Source organism: Phoxinus phoxinus (assembly GCF_949152265.1).
Source record: "Phoxinus phoxinus genome assembly, chromosome: 4".
Classification (NCBI taxonomy): Eukaryota; Metazoa; Chordata; class Actinopteri; order Cypriniformes; family Leuciscidae; genus Phoxinus; species Phoxinus phoxinus.
Genome location: NC_136879.1, coordinates 28,955,107 through 28,979,123, shown reverse-complemented (window position 1 = coordinate 28,979,123; position 24,017 = coordinate 28,955,107). Strand labels below are relative to the sequence as shown.

Sequence of the window (24,017 nt, the reverse complement as noted above, 5' to 3'; positions counted from 1 at the left end):
GGTTAATGGGTCATAATCCAACAAACCTGTTTGGTGTAGGCTGATGAAGTTGTCTTTTACAATGCCAAAATGAATGTAATTCAGTGTCTCTTGATGTACACACCCATAGAGGTCCTTAAAATGACATTTATTTAAACGTTTCTTATTTGGTTTTTAAAATAGACATTTAATTTTCATCTTTCCCTCACTAGTACAGACTTAATCCCTCCCAATCCCAACCGTCCAATAGAAATATATATGTGAATACTGTGGTGTGTAATCTGGCAGGGGTGAATATCTTTATATATCAGGTATCAGTGAAGCCACACACCTAAAAGTCCTAAAGCAGCTCACAACAGCACAGTAGAGTTCACTGGCAAAACGGTGAGGCTGTGGGGTCAAAGCCTTTGAAAACGTCCTTTAAAGAGGCTTTGTCCTGTTCAGCCGTGTCAGGCTGGGCGGGGCTATTGCCGCCAAACGGGCTGCCGGTGCCGCTTGGTTTGTTGGCCTGCTTTACCATGGAAAACAGTGTGGATACAGGAAGGTTGTGGACACCCGCGGGCTGCTCCGCAGGACCAGTAGGGCCCTGACCAACTGTGGTTGGACCACCTGTAGCAGGAGTCCCTGCCGCTGTCCCTGCATTGGGCGAAGGTGAAGGTTTGGGTCGAGGGCGATTGTAGCTGTTGTAGCGATCCGTAGTCTGCTCCGTCGAGCTCTTCTCTGGTTCCGGCTGGTCCAGCGCAGACTTACGCACAAACAGCGGCTCTTTAGATTTGGGCTTAGCTGAAGCTGCTGTACTTTCGCTTGACTTTGGTTCAGGGGGAGGGCTAGTGTTTCTAGTTGCCCCTGAACCCTCTGCCTTGTCTGAGCCCTGAGTCCGAGGATCGTACAGACTGATGCCGCTCAGCACACTGCTGCTGCTGCCACCACCACTACCTGCACCGCCAGCTCCCACGCCTCTAACCGACCCTCCTGCCGATAGCAGCCGAGGGTCATAGGGTGCGATGGTGGGGCTGGAGGAAGGTGGAGATAAGGAGGCAGCTGGGGGAGATCCTTGAGGAGCAGGTGGCTCAGAGGTGGACTTAAGGGCAGATTTCTGTGGCTGGAGTCGGGGGTCGGCAGGGGCTTTTCGTGCCATGCGAGGGTCAACAGGTTTCTCGGCAGAGATGGACGGAGGTGACGAGATTCCTGTAGAAGCACTTTGAGTGGGGCTGGATGAAGTGGCGTTGACAGTTTTAAGGATTCGGGAGAGTAGCTCAAAGTCTGGAAGAGTAGAGGATTGATTTGATTGCTCAGCAGGAGGAGCAATAGAAGGAAGAGAAGCAGAGTGGTGCTGGGGCTGGGTGCGAGACAGACGAGGATCTATGGCAGTAACTGGAGGGATGCCAGGGGGCAGTGGGAGCAAGTCTTGTTTGGGAATGGGGATAGGGATGAGGTCTTCAGGACTCCATAGCACCGCCTTAGAAAACGAAGGCTTGTTCAGGACTACATCCTTTTTGATGTGGCTAAATTGCTGTAGTTGGGAGCGGGGATCACGCAAAGCCATGCCCATTAAAGGGTCGAGAGGGATGGGCACAGGCTTGTCTCTCAGCATCCTCTCACCCTCCTCTTCCTCATTACTGGCTGGGGCGGTCAACGGTGGAGGTTTGTACACAAGCGGAGGCTCTGGTTTAGGGGCATGAGCGGCTGCATGCCGGGCAAGTCGGGGGTCTGAAGGGGTAGGAGATAGGGAGGATGAAGCACTGGGCTCGGATGCCTGAGAGTCTGTGTTCCGGGACAGACGTGGGTCTCGTGCCAGCCGGGGGTCTGCTGGTCGGCTGGGTGGGAGTGGGGGCTGAGACTTTTGTAGACGAGGGTCACTTAGAGCTCCATCCTGCTTGGCAGGGCCTTGAGTCTGGGTTTGTTGGCGTAAAGTTTTGAGAATGGAAGTGACACTGCCACCACCATCCTCATCTTCACTGGAATACCAGTTTGCTGAATCTCCTGCAAGTAAAAGGAATTGATTTAGACCGATTTAGACTCAATCTAAAGGCTTGAAATTGCGTCCATTTTGGTTGCATATGCTCCCGAAATTTAATCTGTGTGACCTCAAAATATATTTGGGAGAATTTGTGCAAGTGCAAATAGTTGTTGAGGTGCAAAATGCTTTAATTTCTCTACAAAATGTTTGATAATTACTGCACAGTATGTGCCTGCTGTGAGCTGATACAGTGATACCAATTAAGCTTCATCTTTATGCTCTTAACTTAAGCCGATTTTAGGTTAGTTAAACAGACTAGCTTGCACAGACTAGTCGAGTAGTCGAGTGATCGTCTACTTCAACCACTAGTTGGCGCTGTCGGAAACAATCGACTACTCAAGAGTGCATTAACCATAAATGAACGTCACCAACAGACACCTCACATCAGATGTGTGGAAGTTTTTCCAAAAAATATCGTAATTTGCCAACTCTGTAAGGGGCCGTTCACATATCGCATCTGAAAACGTGTGGAAAGCCCGAATGTGCCGCTGTCTCCTTTCCACAAGTGCTTGCGCTCCCGTGGCGTCTGTTGTTGCTATGCAACCATGAAGTGCGCTCTTCATGATGACGAAGAAGTATCAGCAAAGGATTAATTGATTTCTAGCCTTTGCATTATTAGCTTTACTACTAGATATATTTATGGAGATGAGAAATAAAAACCTGCCATGTACAGCTATGATCAGCTGTTTGGCCGAGCTTTCGATGTTGTTATGGAAAGGCCAAAGGTGATTGGTTGGTTTTTGTCACATGACCTGCGGTGCGCTTGCGGAATTCTTAAAAGTTGAGATGTTTTCATCTCGCCGTGACATCTGCGCACCTAGAAAAACTAGCGCACCGCGTTGCTTCCATTATGAGCGCACTTGCCGCACGCCTACATTTGAAATAACGAACTTGTGAGCGCGCAAAAGACGTGATATGTGAACGGCCCCTAAAAGCGGACATTTACAGTAGCATGAACCACGAGTAGTTGAGTAACTCGAGTATTGTTTTGATAAGAAATCGACTAGCAGAAATCAGTAGTCGTGCAACCCCCTAATATATACACACACAATATATATATATATATATATATATATATATATATATATATATATATTCGTGCACATCCCTAGTGTATATATATATATATATACACACACTAGGGATGTGCACGAATATTCGAATTTTCTAATATTCGATCTGTAATTATTATTCGAAAAATAAAATACTATTCCAATTTATGAAGCCGTAAATGCTTTGCGGGTCGAAAATGCAGTGATTTCCTGATAAATCCCAAACACTAACTCGCAGTTATAATTAAATGCACTGGGTGGCGCGTGTTTAGCAAGTTGTTTGTATTTGATTCCATAATGTCGTCGTCTGCCTCGCGAAGTTTGGAATTACTAGTTGAAAATGAGGTAGCCTACTAAATGATCTTACGAAATGGAATTACTTTGATCAAATTAATTAATTAATTAATCTGCAGTTATAATATCATCAACACAATGAGAAATCACATGGAATCCAAACAGCAGTCGACTGAGGAAAGACAGCTGTCCATCACTGCATCACGACTGCAGGTAAGCGCAGCTGTAGCGTGAGTGATCCGAGATGATAACTTATCTAATAGCAAAATTATTTTTAGACAACTATATTCTTCCTTTAAGTTTCATTGAGGGAAAGGTTTAAGAACAGAAAACGCAAAGTGCTGTTAGAAACTTAGAACACCGTTATCTTTGTGTCTCTGAAACGTCTGTCAGCGTAGCGCGTTTTCTCACTCGAGCATAAATTGCTGGCGGCGCCCCTGCATGTGGATATTATTGTTTTTCTCAACATAAACGTGAAACAATATAAACATGATAATCATATGCAGACTCGAGTGTATGTGTACGTTCTGTACGATAACTAGCGCAGTCTGCTTTATTAGGAGTTTTTTTTCCATTTGCGCTGCTTGAGCTTAAATCCTTTTGTTCTTTATATTTTTTTTTATGTTTTCAATTAAAACTTTAACATATATTGTAAGCTTGTGTATACTGCCTAATAAAGCTTGTTCAGAAATGGTGACAAAAACTTGAAATTATCTTTAAAAAATAACTTTTCGTTAAAGGTTTTTTTTTCATTAAAGGTCATTAAAATAAACGAATATTTGATTTTTATGAGCCTGAATATTCTAATACAATATTTTTGAAAATGCCCATCCCTAATATACACACACACACATATATACACACACACACACATACATACACACACACACATTTTAGTTGTGGTGCTCCTAAATTATTGCTGGTGCTCCCAACTTTTTGAAGTTGGGAGCACCAGTGCTACCAAGTTAAAAAAAGTAAATTTTGAGCCCTGAATCTGATTTTCTTTAGCTGGTAGTCAATTGAAAACATCAGCTTCTGTTAGTTTCAGTAGTATTAGTGCAAGAAAGCACCATCTAGTGGAGGGACAAGATATTTTGGTGGCAAGATTGCACAATCCCAGGCCAGAGGATGTTTACAGTATTATGATGTCCTGGGCAGGGTCAAACTCTGCCTTGAGTCCTTGAGATGTTTCCTTCCCAGAAATAGCCTTGGCAAAATATACATTTGAAGTCAGCACTTTGAAAACCTCAGATATTTGTATGACAACAATGTTATAATAATCAAAATGCTTTCTTGTGAAGTATTTTGGTAAAAAAGGAACATTCCTGTATAAAAGCAATACATGTTGTTTCTATAGAAAATATGTTATATGATTGTACTGAATACTGCCACCGCAAGAAATGGAGTTGTGCAGTAGTACCTTCAATCTCCCTCTCAGTTCCTCCTCCTTCAGCCAGCCTCTTGGCTCTCTCCTCATCTTCCTGCTGTTTCTGCTGGAGTCTCATAAAAAGCACACGCTGTGCTGGGGGCAGGAAATCTGGCACTGCCATCCCAGGCTGATTAGATGGGCCTGCATTAGCTGCAACCTCTACATTTCCAGAGTTCTGGTTCCCAGGTGACTGATCATTGAAGTTTCCACCACCTACCCCTTGAAAGTTGTCACCTGTAACGGGAGGCAAAGAATTGGGCTGAATACTAATGTTTCATAAATAGAGCAGCGTAGGACAATAAAGCAGCTCAACTAGTAAAACATGGTGCTGGCCAAAACAAGGTCATCGGTTGGACTCTTAGGGAATGCATATACTTTCATTTAAAATTAATTTGTATTATAACATCTAACAAATGCTTAAATGCAACTGTGCTTTTTGCTTGCTCTGAATTAAAAAAACAAACAAAGTTACAATAACAAATGAACTCACCATCTCTTCCACCTCCATCTATTGACATGACTTGCTGCTGCTGGTAGAAGTTATCATAGAAGTTGTTACCAGATGATCCACCACCTGGAGGCATCATCCCCGGGTTTGGTGGTCCTTCTCCCTGGCCAAAGTTCTGCATCATTGGCGGTCCTGGTGGAGGGCCTTGATTCATGTTAGGTGGGCCCATAGGAGGCATATCATGAGGCCCGCCTGGAATCATGTGTCCTGGTGGCGGGGCATTGGGAAAGCGAGGTGGAGGTGCACCTGGGGGACCTGGAGGAGGGCCCTGAGGTCCTGCAACACCTGGAGCAGCATTGCCAGGACCTGGTCCTCTGTAAAAGAGTGCATCTGTGTCAGTACATTCTGTATGCGGCTAGTAAGTAAACCAACATGATTTGGTAGAAAGAAAAAGACAGCTAACCTGACACCCAGTTTTTGTGCTAGCTGTCCTGTGGGCTTCACCACAATCTCAAACAAGGAGGGGATCTTCTTCCCAGCATTTCCTCCACAAGCAGGTGGTGGACCCATAGGTGGCGGAGGAGGACCGTTGGGGTTTAGAGGCCCTTGGAAGGTGCCTCCATCTGGGCAGGGAGGAGGGGGGCCTGGGCAGGGCCCAACTCCAGGTCCAGGACCTGGGCCAGCACCAGGGCCTGGAGCTGGTGGACCACTTGGAGGGATATTACCATGTGGGGCAACAGGCATTCCAAATTCCATAGGCGTGGAAGAATCCCCTGGAGAAGGTCTTGGTGGAGTTGGAAGAAGACCAACACCAGGGGGTGGTTTTGGAAGAGGGTTAATGCCTTGCTTTTTCAGTTCCTCAACTTCTTTCTCATCTTCTGCACCAGCTTCTGCATCCTCTGCCAGCATCTTCATTGAAAAAAAAAACATGTGAGATGTTAGTCAGGGTGTACAGAAACAACAACAACAACTCTACAACTACATTTAAAATATCTGTGATGACCACCTTATCCAGCAGCTCTTGAGTATCTTCTGTTAGGGAGTCATGAGAGAACATGCACTCTTCACCATTCACACAGTTCCCTGTGGTATGGAACAACTTGCAAGGGAAATCACGTGCAGTGGAGTCAAGGAGTTATTTTGACACGTGTGGAAACTCTTACTCTTTTCAGAGTGCAAGTCCTTATATAGATAATAAGAGCTTATATGACAATACCAGCAAGCAAAATGACCAAAGGATATCATGCATGTAGGGACAGTTTTCTGCTCGCGCACAGAAACCAGTGATGTAAAACTTGCAGAGTTCTTTCTTCTTAGGCAGCTCAATGTCATGGCTGAAGTTACAGTGGTCACCCTGATGATAAATTGACAGCAATTAGTACAGAAATAACTATTATTGTCAACAAGTCATATGAGATTTTACATCATCTTATAAGTCAGACATAATTCATTTATTTAAACATACAAAACTTTTTAATACTCAGAAATAACAAGGACATCTAAACTGTGTTTCAACCAATTTTATCTGAAATATCTTCCACAGTTGGATTACTGTGCTTACCCAAGTACAGCGGCCCTCGATATAGTATTTGCAGATGGCTTTCCCCTTCTTGTCCGGCCCATGTTTCTCCTGCTCATGTCTCCTCGGGCCTCCAGATCCATCCTAAAGCAGTCAGAGAACAAATAATTCAGTTACTTATTTATGTTCTGCTGATTAATTATGAAACAAGTAGATGATCTGAAGAACTCTCTTACCCCCAAGTCCATTTCTCCATTGTTATCTTCATCAGGACCTTGGTCTCCTCCACGGCCCCTCCCTCGATTTCTCCCTCTGCCCCGGTTCATTCCTCGACCTCCTTTGCCTCTCCCGCGACCTCGTCCACCTTTCGCACCTGAAGAAAAAAAAAAGATTAGAAATGAAAAACACTCCAACATAAATAATGCTTTACCTCCACATCTATTAGTCAAGCACAACTCACCCCGCCCTCTGTCCTTCGATTTCCTGTACTGGTTTAGTTCTTTTGAATAGTCATCATAGTCATCGTCTCCCATGTTGTCATAGTCATCCTCTCCATACTGTCAAAGAAAACATGCATGCTTTAGGGGAAGTAAAAGACAAACTGACTGATTTAATGTGTATAGCATTAATATAATAATAATGACAGATTTTATAATCCGAGATATGGAATGGATGGGATATCTGACCAATCATGTGTTTTCCAGTTATTCATGATTTTTCGATTTATCCTCACAAAAATGCAAGTTTAGCCCATTAAATATTTTACAGCAGAGTTATATTCTCTATAGAAATGTAAGTTGTTTTTTCTTCTTTCGGATTTTGTTAACTGTTCGTTTTTCTAGGCCTGGAAATCACAAAATAAAAATTCCCTTATATTTCCATGACTATAAGATCACTGGATGTGCGGTATGAGCTTTGTTTGGTGTTTAAAACTTGAATTATGACCCACCTCCATCTCATCTCCATAGATGCCATCACCATCATCATTCTCTCCTCCCATTTTGCCCCGTCCTCTTCCTCTGCTGCCTCCTCTCCCACCACGTCCTCTCATTCCTCCTCTGCCTCGACCTCTCTGGTTCTTCATGCGATTTTTGCCACCTGTGTGACAGTAATAAGGGTCAGCAGATGTAATTACACAGACGCTGACACACTGGTGTAAATTCACACACTTTGAGCCGGAGAATGGAGTATGCTGACACTGAACATGTGATACTAGTTATAATTATGACATTGTAACTAAACGACAAACCCCACGCGTCTACCTGCACATTATTAGAAATAATGTATAGCACTTTTGTTGATATGCATTCAGCCAAAACCATTCAAGCTAATTTATTTATCTTATTTTTAAATTAACATTTCACCTCTGCCACGTGGACCCCCTCCAACCTCTTTGGCCTTGCGGTACTGGTTTAATTCCTTGGTGAAATCATCATAGTCATCATCACCCACTTCCTCCTCCTCTTCACCTTCATATGTTTCCTCCTCATAGTCATCATAGCCACCATAGCCCTGCTTGTCCATCTTCATATAGCCGCCTTTCTTTGGGATGGAACCTCCATGAGCAGAGGAAGCAGGAGGATAACTTCCTTGAGACTACAAAATATAAACTGGGATTAAAACCTAATCTGATTGGTTGGCCAGTCTAAGTAGTTGTGTTATGAATGTTACTTTAAAATCAAATATAAATGTTTTACTAATATAAAAGTTACTTTAAATAGAAAAAAAATATTATCTTTTACTCACAGTGGGAGGATACTGAGGACTGTATTCCCTGTACTTCCTCTTTTCACTGGGACTGTAATCTGAGTCATCACTGTAGTCTGAGTGGTCATCGCTGGAGGATGCGTGCCGCTGCATTACACACAAATACATTTGATAAGATGATACAGATGATATAGACTATCCACCACTAAACGTTTGTGATCAGTAGGATTAAAAAAAATATATATATATATATTTCAGCAAGAACACATTCAATTGATCAAATGTGAAAAAATGTTTTTACAAATGTGACTATACCAGCATTTCCCTCTAGCATTTTGAGCGCTGTTGAACAGATTTTTAAACACCTCTAATTGGCCATTGTGCTCACGTGCTTAACATATATGTCTGTGATTGGCTACAATGATCAACGCTTTAAAAATATATTGTAAAAAGATGCTCTTCACCAAGTGCTTACACAAATACACATGAAAGCAGGTGTGTATCAGCGGATCCCTAATATATCCGCTGATAGACATAGCAGCTGATAGACGCCTGCTTTCAAACGCTGCCATGTGTACGTGTAAGCGAAGAGCAGTGAAGAGCATCAAAGACGTCTATTTACAACATGTTTCGAAGCATTGATCATTGTTAGCCAATCACATATGTTGAGCTTGTGAATACAATGGCCAGTCTGAGACTCCTAGGCGTTTAAGAATCCGTTCAACAGTACTCAAAATGCTAGAGGGAATTGCTGGTATCAGCACTTTTTTTTATTCTTAGTACCGAAGTCTGTACTTTTGCCAACACTAATAAAATGTCACAAAATACTTCAATTTCAAATAAATGCTGTTCTTTTGAACTTTCTATTAATCAAATATCCTGAAAAAATATAATGGTTTCTACCAAATATATTTACTACAATATTAATGGTTAAAACCATTGATGTGATTTAAACTAAAATATATTAAAATAGAAAAAAAAGATTGTAAAAAGATTTCACAATATTACTGTTTTTATTGTATTTTGGTCAAATAAATGCAGTGCTTCTCTCAATATAAACACAAACACTTACCTTGTGCTTAGATTTACGCTTTTTCTTGGCCCTCCTTTTCTCTTTTTCACGCTCTCTCTCCCTCTTTCTCTTTCTCCTCCGCCGATGTGACTTTTCTTCATCCGATTCACTGACATGGTGTTCTTTGCTGCGGCGAGGTTTATCCTGGGGATCAGCTCCCTCACCGCTGGGCACCTCTGCCTCTCCGCCATCATCCTCCAACTCGCCTTCTTCCAGTTCCCCATCTTCTTGCCTGTTTGACATGGAAAACACAGCAAGAACATCACAACTCTGAACAGGACAACACAGGATATTATTTGTTTTTTGACTCACTGCCATTTGAGAAACCTTGGTCTTTGATAACTGGTTAGTTGCACAAAGGCTACCGTTGTCAAAAGCTGTGCAGAACAGAACATTAACTCTATTGATTGCTTTTTAGGTGGGCCTTCATTCTTAATTCTGACACTGCGACTTCTGCTGATCTGGCTATTAACAATTCACATGTCTTTACATTGTAGATAACTATGCAAATTGGGATGTCTTAACAGCATTTTATCTTCAAACATTCAGGCAGTGAGGGTAGAGCTAAAGGACAAGAGAGATCAACCGGACTGCTAATCTACAGACGCAATACTATAATTTAGTTGCTTCAAGCATCACACTAGTGGTGTCAAATGTTGACTAATTATTTGTCACATGCTGAGAACAACTCAGGGTCATTACAGAGCTGCTCTGTTTATAGAAGATGTAACATACAAGTATATACAGGACACCTGGTGGTAAACACTCATTACATTCAGGCAGAACTGCCCTTTAAAACTAAGATAAGGAGTTGCCACATAAGACATAGAAGCATTGCTGCACTTTTAAATTGTGTATTGACAAAACATTATCACCTAACCCCTCAAATTTGGCCTATACAAACAACAGATCTCTGTAATTCAACTTCTGACAAGAGAATGTGTGATACCAGAGGAACTGCAATGCAAAGCTGTTTGTGTAAGATACGATTCAAAAGATACAAGATCAATTATTTCCACAGAAGTTAAACCAGCTGAATAATGTACAAAAAAGCTTTACTTGCAAGCATCAGTAAGTGATGGTAATTGAATACTCTCAATTATCTTACAATCAGTATGAAGTCTGCATGAAGGTCTTAATCCAACCATTCCTATAAACTTAATTAGAAGACAAAACTTATTCTACTGAACTTTAAATCCTCCAACTAGGTGGATATTTTTCAGGATTCTTCCAAAGCTTTTTTACAATTACAATAAAGAGACAAACTTCTTTACTCAATGGACTGTGTCATACAAGATCTGGCATTAAATTAGGCTAAACTCATGTCATCTGCTCCTCTGACCATGTAATGTCTTTAAAGTATTACAGAGAGATTCAATTGACGAATTATGACTGCATTAACTACAAATCCCTCTGTCTCTATCAAAACAATCTCCACAAGCATTTATATCATGTTGTGAATAAAAATCTACAAGCTTCAGAAGTTATCTAACAGCTCTAGCGAGTCTCAGTGAGGGAAGATCTTTCACTCATGCTTGTTATTGAACATACTGGAGTGCCAAAAAAATATGGTCAGACAAAAACCAGGCCACACTTGTAATAATGACTTGTCTAACACACCTTGCGAAAACAACTGCCAAAAGAAAGGATGCCAAAGTAACCAAGGAAGGGATTTCTTAAGTCATTTAAAGTGTTGCAAGAAAATCTTGGCAGATAGACAGCTTGAGAACTACCTCTAGTTTTACTAAGAAAATAAATGTTACTAACAAACTTTGTTCACTTTAAGTATCCAAGTTATAAGGTACAATACCATGCAAAGACAAAACAATTGTGACTACAAAATACTGGCCTTCATATTTCTGGTAATGAACTGAAAATACTTACTGCGACATATTAAATTTATGCATAAATGATTTTCATGGAAGGTGATGGGTTGCATTTGGGGCATTTGCAGACAATGGTGGTATGGTTAAGAACCTTTGTGTTTTGCTTCATGTTTTGGCAAGACCTTGAATGCTTCTGAGACATTGGACAAAGCACTGGTTCATAAGGGATGTATGTGCACATAAAGCTAACTAGTTTACAATAAAACTAGAGTATGTTGAAACAGGAGCACCTTTTGTGGAACATTTAACTGATTATTTGCAATACGTTATAACTTAATATGATTTATACTGTCGACAATGTATCTGACGTGGAAGACAAATTAAGGAAGCCAAAACATAATAAGGGGGAAAATTATTTCGTTGTTAGTTCCTATCAAAATGTCGTACTGTTACTAAAATGTATCATGTTAAATAAGATTTTTTTTTGAATAGACAATAAAAAATGTGATTAAAAATAGCTTTACTAACTAACGTTGCTTAAACTACAAGACCTTCATATTTGAAAATATAGTGGTATGATTATAATGACTAACTTAACGTTAAAATAAAAAATAACGTTATCAATAAATCTAAGTGCGTAGCTCGTGACACTTAACGTTAGCACATAGGCTAAGTGCTAAACGGTGACAAATTAAAATCGCCTAACGTTATCTTAAATAATGATATTGCATTACGATAAACTGAATCGTACTGTATTCGATGGCTAATTATATGAATTGAAAGAATGGTTAATCATCGGGCAAGTCATAATCCATGCTAGTCCGTGGCTATTCATTAGCTTCTGTTAGCCGTGTTGTTGTTGTATTTTACGTAGTCGTCGGCTAACAGTTAGCTTTAGCTTTGTCCGGGCCTCGCGATGGATAAAGATACAAATTCCTTAATGCGTTACCAGGGGTGAATTTTTACCACTTATCCGCCACATTACGTACAATTTGTCTTCGTCATTAAGATTTTAATTGGATATTAATAACCAAAATCTTGTTTACTCGTGTTTTTTCTCTTTCTTTTGTCCGTCCGTTGTTTATCTGTGATGAAAACATTAAGTTACTGGAGCAATGTTTTGGCGTAGTTGTGGCCCGCTTGGTCTTCGATCACTTAAAAAGCTTCGAAAAGTGATGGAAAATGTAAATTTGATCATATTCTGAATGTTTTCCTGATTCGCTTGTGACCTTCCAGATTGCGCTGTTTAACGTTTCAAGATGGCGTTTCGTTACCTCTGTACGTTTCCCAGAAAAGGCGACTTTAATCCCTTTGAAAGAAAAAAAAGCAAATGCCCGTGCTTTTGTTTTTGGAAAAAAGCAAAGGACAAATCAATAGTTGGATAGAAATATGATGATATTACTCGACCTTTCGTCAGTGAGAAGGCTGTTGTGTTCGTGGTTGGCTGTTGGGGAGTTTGGATGGACAGTCATGCTTTCCACAGCCATTTCCTCTAACGTACTACATTCAGTGCAAAAAATCAACTGTCTTATGCGTTACTTGACTTTGATCTACTTGTTGATTGGATTTAGGAAGAGATTCAGTTCATAGTAGTCAATTCCCCACTAACAGTTTAAAAGAGAAACAGGTTGAAAACGTTCCTGAGGTTCTCCGTCCTACAGTTGCGATGTGAAATGAAACTCATTCACTTAAAATGGCGACGCTTCTTCTCCGAGGAGAAGGGGACGGGGCTTATGTGACGTGCGTAGTGACGTCGTCTGTCACGGAAATGACCGATCGGGCCATGAAGAACAATTACATTATTTTTGACCATAATATATATCTGGAATCACAATATTTTTTGTGACTCCAGATTATTCAATAATAATACCAAATATTTTATAATATATTTCAGTTTCTTGATTGCATGCTTCTTCTTTTTTTTTTCTCTCTTTAAAAAAATAAATAAAGATAGTTTTTTAATAGTCTATATTAATAGTATTATGAAAATGAATTTTAGTAATAATAACAATAATTTACATGAGTCATTCTGGCCTGGAGCTCCTTGGGAGTTTGGTTCGGCATGGTTGCGAACCATTGCTTTAAATCGCAACACAGTAATTCTGATATGCCTATTGACTCTGTGACACAAGCAATTGTTCCTGAAATATTAATGATGTATAGTCGAGAAAAAAGGCTATGATGAATGTTCTGTAACATGATAGTATTGGCTTGGTGTAAAACTGATTTCTTTAATTTATTTAAAATGTCCTGCTTTTTAAAAGTTGCTGCCCTGGGAGCATTATTATACACAACAGTTATGTCCATAAATAGATATATCCCACCCTTCATTAAACTATATTGTCTTGGATTAAAATATCAGTCTCTTATAGACTAAAACATTTAATTGAATGTATACTCAGCATGCAAATCAAGTTAGTATGATCTTCATATATATTGAATTTGAATAACTATTAGAGAATGTTTAAAAAATAAAAAATACACTTCATTCTTTGAATTTCTAATGTGATTTATGTTCTATTTATATGTAAGTAGATTATAACAGTGGTATTTGGATAAAAACAAAAATGAGTAAACCATATTCTTTCCTATTTCTATGGAGGAGGTTTTTTTCAGGGATGTACACAGTGCACAATCGTTTACGTTGACTTTATAATAATTCAAACATATATTAAATACATTGTGGAATGTATGTAAAAGCTTTAGTGTGTATCCATGCCATGTCCATTGTTGTTCTCTGAATCTGGCGCTTTTGCTCAACTCATACGTCATCATTGTGCGCCTTTACGAGTATCTCTAAGCGGCACTTCTGTCCCATTGAATGGGCAGTGGAAAAACAGAGCGTAGAATATTCAAACTAACCGCTCAGTTAATTTCTTACAACTTATTATTAAAAACGGAAGTATTTTGAAATGATTGATACCATCGAAAAAGAAGACAATATTATCAGCGAGGAGGAGGCTGCACAATATGATCGTCAGATTCGCCTTTGGGGTCTGGATGCTCAAAAGAGGTTTGTGGACAACTCGATTACATACATAAAGAACAAACGTATGCATGTTATTATAAGAGATGTTTTTCGACTGTTTAAGAATAATTCTCTAGCAGAGATCATTAACATGATTTCAAACGCATTATTTGTGTATCTTTCACATTCGTGCTTTTTGTCTGAAACAAAAATCGTGTATTAGGGCCACCCCACGAATTCATTTTTGAGCTAGTTGTGCATAAATAGTAAACAATATAATGTAACATAATATATGACGTGTATATAAATGTTCCATTTTCAGACTTCGGGGATCACGTGTACTTCTTGTTGGACTCCGGGGACTTGGAGCAGAAGTAGCAAAGAACCTTATTTTGGCTGGAGTCAAAGGACTGACTCTCCTGGACCATGAGCAGGTATTAATTAGACTGACTTAAAGGGATAGTTCACGTCATTCTGTCATCATTCGCTCACCTTCTTATTCATATTCTTCCAAATCTGACTTTTACCCCCACTGTGGAACAGAAAAGGCAGAATGATAAGAAGTCGGCATACATGTATTGTATGGAAAAGACATGAAACAAAATTGAATGGTGACTGAGGCTCATAACAGCACCTTAACAGCTACTTAACTAAGTGGTATTTTCTATGACTTCCATTAATCAGGTGACAGAGGAGTCCAGACGTGCTCAGTTCTTGATTCCTGTGGATGCAGATGGAAAAAACCAGGCTCGGGCCTCTCTGGAGAGAGCTCAGTTCCTCAACCCGATGGTGGAAGTGAAGGCAGACACCGATCCAGTGGAGGGCAAGCCGGATGACTTTTTCTTCCAGTTTGATGCGGTAAGTGCCAGAATCTGTAGACTTGACATACCTAAAGCACACAAATGACAGACGGACAATCTTTTATTATATTCTAAAAACTACTATTTGATTATTGGTCATCAAAGAAATATTTAAGAGACAAAACAGTATTGTAAATAAAATAGAATAAAATCATGTAAAAAAGCATTGGACCAAATGTTATGCAACTTTACAGCACATATTACAATACACTTTTTGTGCAAAAATCCCATAAGAAATGTAATAATTTTATGGGAAGTTTGATGGACAGGAACTGTCTTTTTGACTTGCTGTAATTTTAAAGATAGATCAGATTTTTTTAATTATTATTGAAATTTAATAACAACAAAACGTACATACAAGAGTACAGATAACTATACATGTCAGGGGTAAGAAAAATACATAAGGGAAAAAAATTAAAGAAAGGCATTTTACTGAAAATAACTAAACAGCTGTATAGTTTCCCTTGCTTTAAGTTTTTACTTTTTGATATTGTTTCCAAAGACATTTGAACACATCAATTCAAAATGTGGCATTTATTTTTCATTCCATTTGACTTTATGAATATAGAAATGGGCCGATTCTAATAATTAATTCAAATATAAACATTACATTTTTTATCAGGATCAGGTGTGAATGATTTAGCTTCATCAATGATAGATTATTTTCCTTTGTGCCTTTCATGTCCACTAGATGTCACTAAACACAATTGATCATTTTTGTTTAGGATGGTTATATATATTTTTTTTCTCCTTTTTTTTCCCCTTAACCTCAGCGTGAACCCATCTATGAACAGCCAGCGTCAGATCTAGGCACATACTTTTATCTGACTCTTTGAGTTTGGTCTTTTCCTAGCGTGTGCTCTTTTCCAAGCAAATGATGTGTTCCAGGCCAATGATGTGTTCCAGGCCATATTTTCTATAAATCAGGACTCTGTCATTGGCTGTGGAAGATGCAGTCAGCATACATACCTTGTTCAAAGCACAGACAGTCAGTCTTTCATCTTCTCTCTTTCTGTGAGCTGTCTGAACTGTCCCTCTGGGAGTGCTAGTGAGAGTTCAGGAGGAGGGGGAAGAGATGGTGGGACACAGACAGAGGGTTAACATCATCTATTCTCTTTCATCTGCTTCTCTTGATATTTCGTTGAGAATTGCACTGAAAACATTGCGTGTGTATGTCTTTGTCTTCTCTTGTTTATGTGTGGTCTTTTTTTAACATGCGATTTCCTAACAAACAACGCATGTTTAGTAAAGAGATAAACAATACGCTGAATTAATTCATTGTCAGGACCTGTACATAGTACATGAAAAGATAATTTGAGACAACACGTACTAGGTTTTGTGCAACAAGTACAAAGCATTGCTAGTACAGGTGTTGATTTTCAGAATCACAAATAAGTGATTTATATCTATGGAGGCCCATTTCTCCTACATACTGTAAGAAAAAACATCATACTCATATTATTGATGATATAAAAAGTCATAATGATGTCTTGTCATAATTATATAATTACATAATAACATAAAGTTGCTTAATTTTTTTTAGTCTTTAAAAAAAATAAAAGTAGTTCTCAACCTTTAATATTATGACGACATCATTTTACATTTTTATCTCAATTAGGACTTAGTATGTCATTATTTTGGCTTGACTTAGCATGCCATCCTTTAGCCCTTATGTAATCATTTTTGACTTATTATCTCAATTAAAACTTAGCATGCCATGTATTCCACTTTTTATCTTTTATTCTCTTTAATTTTGAGGACCAGCTGTGTGCCTCCAGGAACATTATGGTCTTCTGTGGAGACGTGTTTGGCTACCATGCATGTATGTTCTCCGACTCCGAAAAGCGATATATAAATGTAACATTATTAGTTATAAATAATTTTCGAAAACATTATTTATTTTCTTATGTAGTGGAGATGCATAACATCAAAGACATACTGTAACATGATGAGGAAAAGAAGATAATAATTCTGTCATCATTTACTCACTCTCATGTTGTTCCAAACCTGCATGACTTACTTTCTTCTGTAAAACACACAAGGAAAAAATAATGTACTGTTCATCCTTTTCCATAATTACATTTATAGTCACAAGACCTTTTATAACTTAGATTTCAGTCTGTTCCTCACATAATGCCATCATAGAATATAGTCATATAGACCACTTTTATTGTGTTTTTATTTTTAAAAAAAATGATAGTAGGCTAGGTTTAACTAAGAAGTTGTTTAAAGTGGCCTGGCTAGGGTGTACGATTTGAAGGACTGAAGGTAGTGGAGGACAAAAGCCAAAAACTGAATTAAAGATTTGACCTCATGTAAGGCCAAGTTACAGCTATTTAGCGGAGGCATATGGTAGATGCTGGTAGCTCTGATTGATATTCCATCCGTTGTGGCATGATTTGTTTCTTCTTTGCATCCTCTAGAGGTCACTGCTTGATAAAGATGTGTTCTTTGGAGTTGTCTGGCTGCCTGGAGGCACATAATGCTCACAGGAAGAATGTGTCAAAAGACAATGTCTCGCCACATGTTTCATAATCTCCCAGATGAACTTGAACAGTAGTGAAGGTGTTACTCCTAAGGGCACTACTTCATTGCAACAGTATTTCTGAGAAGTGTTGTTGATATCCAGGTGTGGATTGTGTAACCTTTGGACATCTTTTCAAAAAGGCCTGCTTAGATAATCAGTTCATTTCAGGTGTATTTTAAGTTATGAAGTCACAGATGGCGTTCTGACAAGGGAAGTAAACAACCAACATAAATAGTAAACATACCCAATTCAGCAGATGGTGATGATTCAGCTGTCCTTCAAGATACACCCAGTTAACGCATCGTGGCACATGCCATTGTTATATCAGATGGGTATTAATACGCCACCCCATTCTTATCTCAAACCCAAAATGGGGGGTGTGAGAGGTTTGGGAACTTGGATAAGAGTGCTGATGTTCTGGTCAGTTGTCTGTCATTGCCAAACTTTTGTTCCTTCAATTTCTGTTAGCAAGATGCGTTTTAAGGATGCATCAAGGTCACTGGTTTGAAAACAACCACATATTAATGCATGTTGTTTTGTTCAGATTTGCCTGACCAGGTGCTCCAAAGACCTCATGGTGCGAGTGGACCAGCTGTGTGCCTCCAGGAACATTAAGGTCTTCTGTGGAGACGTGTTTGGCTACCATGGATACATGTTCTCCGACCTCGGCCAGGAGCATCACTATGTAGAGTAAGTCAGGAAACTTGTATGAAAAGTGTTTGTGTTTGTGTGTGAAAATAAAAATATATGTTCCTATTCAAATTTGCCAGAGAAAAGCCCAAAGTGGTGAAAAGGTCTAATGAGGCCAATGACGGTCCTGAGGCAAAGAAACCGAAGGTCGACCCCAATGAGACTACAATGGTGAAAAAGGTTGGTGTGTTGGTAGATATCTGTAAACTATATTTTTTCAGTTTTTACTCACATCCTTTCAAAGTTACATCAATTCTTAAACCTTCAATCTCTCTTAGACTGCCAGTTTCTGCTCTCTCAAAGAAGCCCTGGAAGTTGACTGGACGAATGAGAAATTCAAAAGCAACCTAAAGCGCATTCCTGCAGACTACTTCCTTCTGCAAGGTACACCTTCAGATTATTTAAATATATTCAAAATTCAATTAATCTGATACAAAGAATGTGAAAATAGGTGTTTCCTTCCTAAATTGTTGAATTTACTGAATTTATCTTCAGGTTTATTGTCCGTACTATATTCCAGACTCAAAAAATGTGTTTTATACTCTCTCAGTTATGTCTGTCTGTAGACAACTGTAGGATAGAAACAAACGGTTTGGAAAAACCCATAAATATATGTTACTGTTCGAAGGTTTGGGGCCAGGAAGATTGTTTTAATTTTTGAGAGAAGTTTCTCATGCTCACCAAGGCTGCATTTATTCAATCAAAATTACAATAATATTGTGAAATATTATCATTTAAAAATAAGTGTTTTCTATTTTAATATACATTTCAAAATGTAATTTATTCCTGTGATGGCAAAGCTACATTTTCATCATCATTACTCCAGTCTCCAGTGTCACATGATCCTTCAGAAATCATTTTAATATGATGATTTGGAGCTCTATATTATATTATATTATATTATATATTATATTATATTGCTGACCACTTGTGATCGTATCACCTGAGATGGATACCAGGTGCAAACAGGGCCTTAAGTGGTTCAGTTTGTTTAGGCGACTGAACACATTGCAGTTTCTTCCTGCAGTCTGTTGTACACCGTTATCAGAGGGAGGGCCTGTTGATCTGTGTAATTATAGTCAACAACTCTCTTTTTATACTAGTGCTCACCTGGTGTCCTCACTGAGACTGGCTCATTTTCCATCACAGGCTGTCCATGGCCAGTCATGTGCAGTGGCTCTCAAAAACAAAACATGCCACCTCCGCAACTCTCTATCATTATAACAGACTCTGACTGCACCTCCGCCCCTCCCTCTAGTACATCTAGTATTACATTTATGGAAAAAATAACACTTCCTATTTGTGCACTGAAGCAAGACTTTAAATACATTTATGTGCTCAAAAATACCACACATCAGTTCAAACAGCTTTTGAGGAAGAGCCGTTTCCTCTGTCTTAACTCACTGATTTATTTGAGGTTTTATCACCCCAGTGGTGCGATTACATCAATGATTTTTTTTCCAAACCCTCAGATGTTTTCACAATCTGGAGAAGATTCTATAAAGAAATTCAGCTATGAAACTTGAAATTGTATATATGTGCCAGATAGAGTGAGATAACGTGAATGAGTGGGTGCGTGTTTCTTTGATGTGTGTGTGTGCTTCGCTGCCAGGTGGAAATGCAGTGGGCTGAGGTTCTTTGTGTTGTAGTTGGTGGGCAGTCAAAAAGGGGAAGTGATACTTGGAAAATAGCCTTAAGGGGCTGAATGCCTTTTCACATGCTGCACAAATCTTCAAACATGTCTTTCCTCTACTCATGTCCTCTTTTAATATGGAAAACCCACTCTTTCCCCACTCAAGTTTCTTTTACTTCCTCCAACAGTGCTTCTGACGTTTCGCACAGATAAAGGACGTGATCCTCAACCAGACAGCTTTGGTGAGGACTCTCACCTGCTCTTGCAAATCCGCGATGATGTTCTCGAGACCATGGGCCTGAGCTCGGAGCTGCTCCCCAACACCTTTGTCAGGTATTTACTGACCCAGAAACTTGGTGTTCACATTAAGTTTCTCCAACATCTTTTTTTTCCTACCAACCATGGATGTGCAAATTTAGTTGGTGAACGACTAGTTAGGTCTGGTTTCAGGTTCACCAGACCCTGACCAGGTTCCTAAGTAGACAGAGTGCAACGAAATGGAACTGAATGCAAGCGTTTTAAAGGATGAATTATTTTTTAACTAGCCAGGCATGGCATTTATAAGAAGAAAAAGGACAGGCAATGTAGTGTAGATCTTCTCAGTTTAGCCCAAAGTGTAGTTCAGTGTACACAGGGTATACATGCTGCTTTCAACATAGACACATATACATAGATTCCTATGTAGCATAGCAGCTGTTTCTATGGGCAGCTATATGTAAGCCATCTGCGATATCGGAATGGCGTGAACACTCAAGAGCAGTTGGCTGTGTTTCCAAGTATAAATGTATGAATATCTATATCTGCAATAGACTTCAGCAGATGTTTTCCATAGGATTTAGTTAATCAAACATTATAATTGTAAAACGTTAGAAAGTTAGTATATTTTTACAACCTGTAATATTGAGTTAATGCATGTAAAAACCAACACATTCCAGCATCTGAAATGTTGGTCATACCAAGATGGCGGACACGTCGACATGTCTGGAACAGTCGAATGTGGCATCTACGTACTGTACATATATCCATGGCATTCATGCCATGTTGTAATTCGCATAATTATGAGATAACACCTTATGTTCACGTCCTCTGACTCGGTATTATTAGCTTCTATGTCAACACGATCAACGGCAAAATAAATTTGCCACGTTCAGGTGGTACAACGTTCACAAGGTACAAGTCAGAGCTCTCAGAAAATTCACAAAGGTTACATGTTGTAATTATTACGAGTTCTACGAGGGCGGGACTTTTTACAAGTCAGAATCTTATAATTATATTAATTCCGACATTCTGTGCGTGATAATTTTGTTACATCATAGTACGTGTGTATTGCACATGCATAGGCTGATTTTTCTAACTGCAAAAACTCAGGTCACATATTAGCATTTTTTTTTAATTTTTTTTTTTTTTACAAATTAGTTGTGTTAAGTTTCGCTTGCGCAATTAGTTGTGTAAAGTGGTTAAGGGAAACATGCAGCTTTAGTTTAAATGAGTAGAAGACATTTTTATCAATTATAACTTATGGTGAGAAAAAACACAGACAATGGACAAAGATTAAACTTTCTAGTGCACATGTGTCGAGCGCCTGTGTTCACGCACACTATCAAATGTAGAGTATTTGCATTTAGCTGTTCGGATATACAAAGCTACGCATAAAAACTGAATTGTACTTAGTACTTTTCTCTCCAAGTTAACTACAACTCCCGGCTTGTGTTTTCTCCTCACAGTTACTGTTTCTCTGAGATGGCCCCAGTGAGCGCTGTAGTCGGAGGTGTTCTTGGACAAGAGATTGTCAAGGTGAGATTTTGATCTATACGTCTATGCAAAATACGTCCCATTACAGGTACTCCCACTGCTCCATCTGTGAGCCATTGACATCGCTATCCCAGCTTGGTTGGGTTTAGGGATTCTGTGGGTTATTAAATGGGCACCCCCTTCCTCGATGTTTCATCGAATTTAAACCCGACAATGTAAGCAGGCGCTCCTCCGCATCCCTCAATGCTCTGCCAGCTAACCACTTGTGACCTTTTCTAACCTCAATGTCTGCTTGACGTTCTCTTGCATCTTTACTGTCTCGCAGCATCGTAGCCTGCCGTGTTTTTGTTTCCTTCTACTCCTCCACCTCTGATTTTACTAGTTTGCTGTCTGTGCTCTACAGGCCTATGGAGCAGAAGCTTTTTGGAATCTCCTCAAATTGTTGTTCATCTTCCTTTCCACAGTAGATATGGGTACCTCATAAACGAGCAGTGGCCAGAGCAATCTGGGTAGGACCCCATGCTGGTATCCCCAGGCCTTATACTTGCCTAAAGACTTGATTGTAGATTTGTTTACTGTAACTTTTATTGTTCCATTTATACATGAAATGAATACACGTTTTGCTTTTTCTTCCTCCATATTACCTTTCAATCTGGTTCTCCACAAAACCATCCGCTTTCACTAGCTGCGAAAGTGACTTTTCTGATGAGGCACAATGAGAAGCGTATGGCAGCTGCCCTCTCCATCAGAATCTGGGCTAAATCCAAAAGTTTTTTCTGTTGACAGTGTGTAAATGCCAGAAATGACGAGGAAATATTCCGGTCACTGATGAAATCCAGCGGAGAGCTGCTGAAATCTTCTCATATGACTCCATAAACTGAACGAGATTAAATAAGACAAAGCGTAGTGATGTAATCAGTCAGTCCAGAGCGGGGTAATTACACCTGGATTATGGACATAAAGAGGATCTCCTGTTGCGTAGGCCATGTCAAAACAAAAACCCATTCCAGTTACACACAACGAAAAACCGTAAATGCTAAACGTCAATATCTCTCTTAGAGGGTGATGTCATAGCCCGGGCCGGGATGCGGTGAGGGCGGGGATAAGGGCTGTGTGGGGTGATGGAGTGAATGCCATGGTCTCGGAGGCGGTGGCTGGGCAGGCCTTGAACCCACATGGCGGTGGAGTGAAGCCAGGCTGTCTCACCATCTCCCTGCATGATGAAACATGCTGCAATTCGCATATGGCTCTCTGTTCCTCGCTGCCCCTCGCCCATCACTCTTCATCGCCACAACAGAGAATGTGTCCGACGCATTCGATCAAAGCACTTAATTGCACAATTGTAGGTCTGTGGCGTCTCATGTGTCTGAGGGAGGTTTGTTTGCATGTGTTTGACAGGCGCTGTCTCAGAGAGATGCTCCGCACAGGAACTTTTTCTTCTTCGACGGCCTGAAGGGCAGCGGAGTGGTCGACTACTTCGGATCCAAATAAGTGGCCCCCGGAGAACACGGAGAGATGTGTGGCGATGGATGTGTGCTCTCGAAACACCATGGACTTCATCCTCTGCCAGTGGCCGCAGGCATCAAAATCTGTCTTTTGGACGGTACCTTTGCGTAGCAGTATGCCACACGCCGACTGATGCCAAGAGCAACAAGAACATTTTGTCCACACGCTCTTAAATATTCATGCACACCCTTTTTTTAGCAGGGTTATGTGATTTCTACGTTTTGTATAAAAATAAAATAAAAGGCCAATGGAAATAAACATGATTTGGATTGTTTTGTGCTTCTCCAGTCATTAATTTCAATCATTTCCTCTGTGTTGCCTAAGGTCTCTTTTCTATGCTAAATTGCAAAAAAGAAAGGGAATTTGAAATGAATGCAGAAATGTCTAATGCTCCCTTGAGCCATTTATTTCAGAAAATTAAACAACACAAATCATCCCATTCCCACTCTGAAATGAGGTCGGGTGAATTTTTTTTTTTTTACCCTTGTCTAGTGAAAGCCTGAGGCGTATTTTGACGTATCTTGTCAGGTGTTGGGGGATTTTTTGGGGCGACGTGCGTCACGGGAAGTTCTTTTATTAGCTCAGCCCAGGTATGTCATTTACTGGACTGGTACTGCAGGGTTTATAACCCTGAGGCAAGTAGGCACTCATATGTTTAGATTTGTATGATTTCATAGAAGGAAATGATCCTGCCTGTCCAGTTATAGGCAAAGAGGAATGCAAAAGACCGCAATG

General features: G+C 39.8%; 2 protein-coding genes across 2 annotated transcripts; one reads left to right on the top strand and one right to left on the bottom strand.

Annotated features, from left to right (window-relative positions):
* Positions 1-150: 150 nt before the first annotated feature.
* zc3h4 (zinc finger CCCH-type containing 4) lies at positions 151-13,055 on the bottom strand. Its single transcript, XM_079611417.1, has 14 exons — positions 12,754-13,055; positions 9,521-9,752; positions 8,488-8,595; positions 8,106-8,337; positions 7,691-7,839; positions 7,202-7,298; positions 6,978-7,114; positions 6,784-6,885; positions 6,465-6,576; positions 6,229-6,338; positions 5,686-6,131; positions 5,265-5,596; positions 4,766-5,008; positions 151-1,962 (listed from the first exon to the last, which is right to left on the bottom strand). The coding sequence occupies exons 1-14, from the start codon at positions 12,831-12,833 to the stop codon at positions 350-352; spliced, it is 3,993 nt and encodes a 1,330-aa protein (XP_079467543.1). The 5' UTR covers positions 12,834-13,055; the 3' UTR covers positions 151-349.
* Positions 13,056-13,116: 61 nt separating this feature from the next.
* Positions 13,117-23,554, top strand: sae1 (SUMO1 activating enzyme subunit 1). Its single transcript, XM_079611418.1, has 10 exons — positions 13,117-13,250; positions 14,254-14,359; positions 14,637-14,748; positions 14,999-15,172; positions 18,246-18,391; positions 18,472-18,571; positions 18,670-18,775; positions 20,213-20,357; positions 21,749-21,818; positions 23,175-23,554. The coding sequence occupies exons 2-10, from the start codon at positions 14,259-14,261 to the stop codon at positions 23,265-23,267; spliced, it is 1,047 nt and encodes a 348-aa protein (XP_079467544.1). The 5' UTR covers positions 13,117-13,250; positions 14,254-14,258; the 3' UTR covers positions 23,268-23,554.
* Positions 23,555-24,017: the final 463 nt, after the last annotated feature.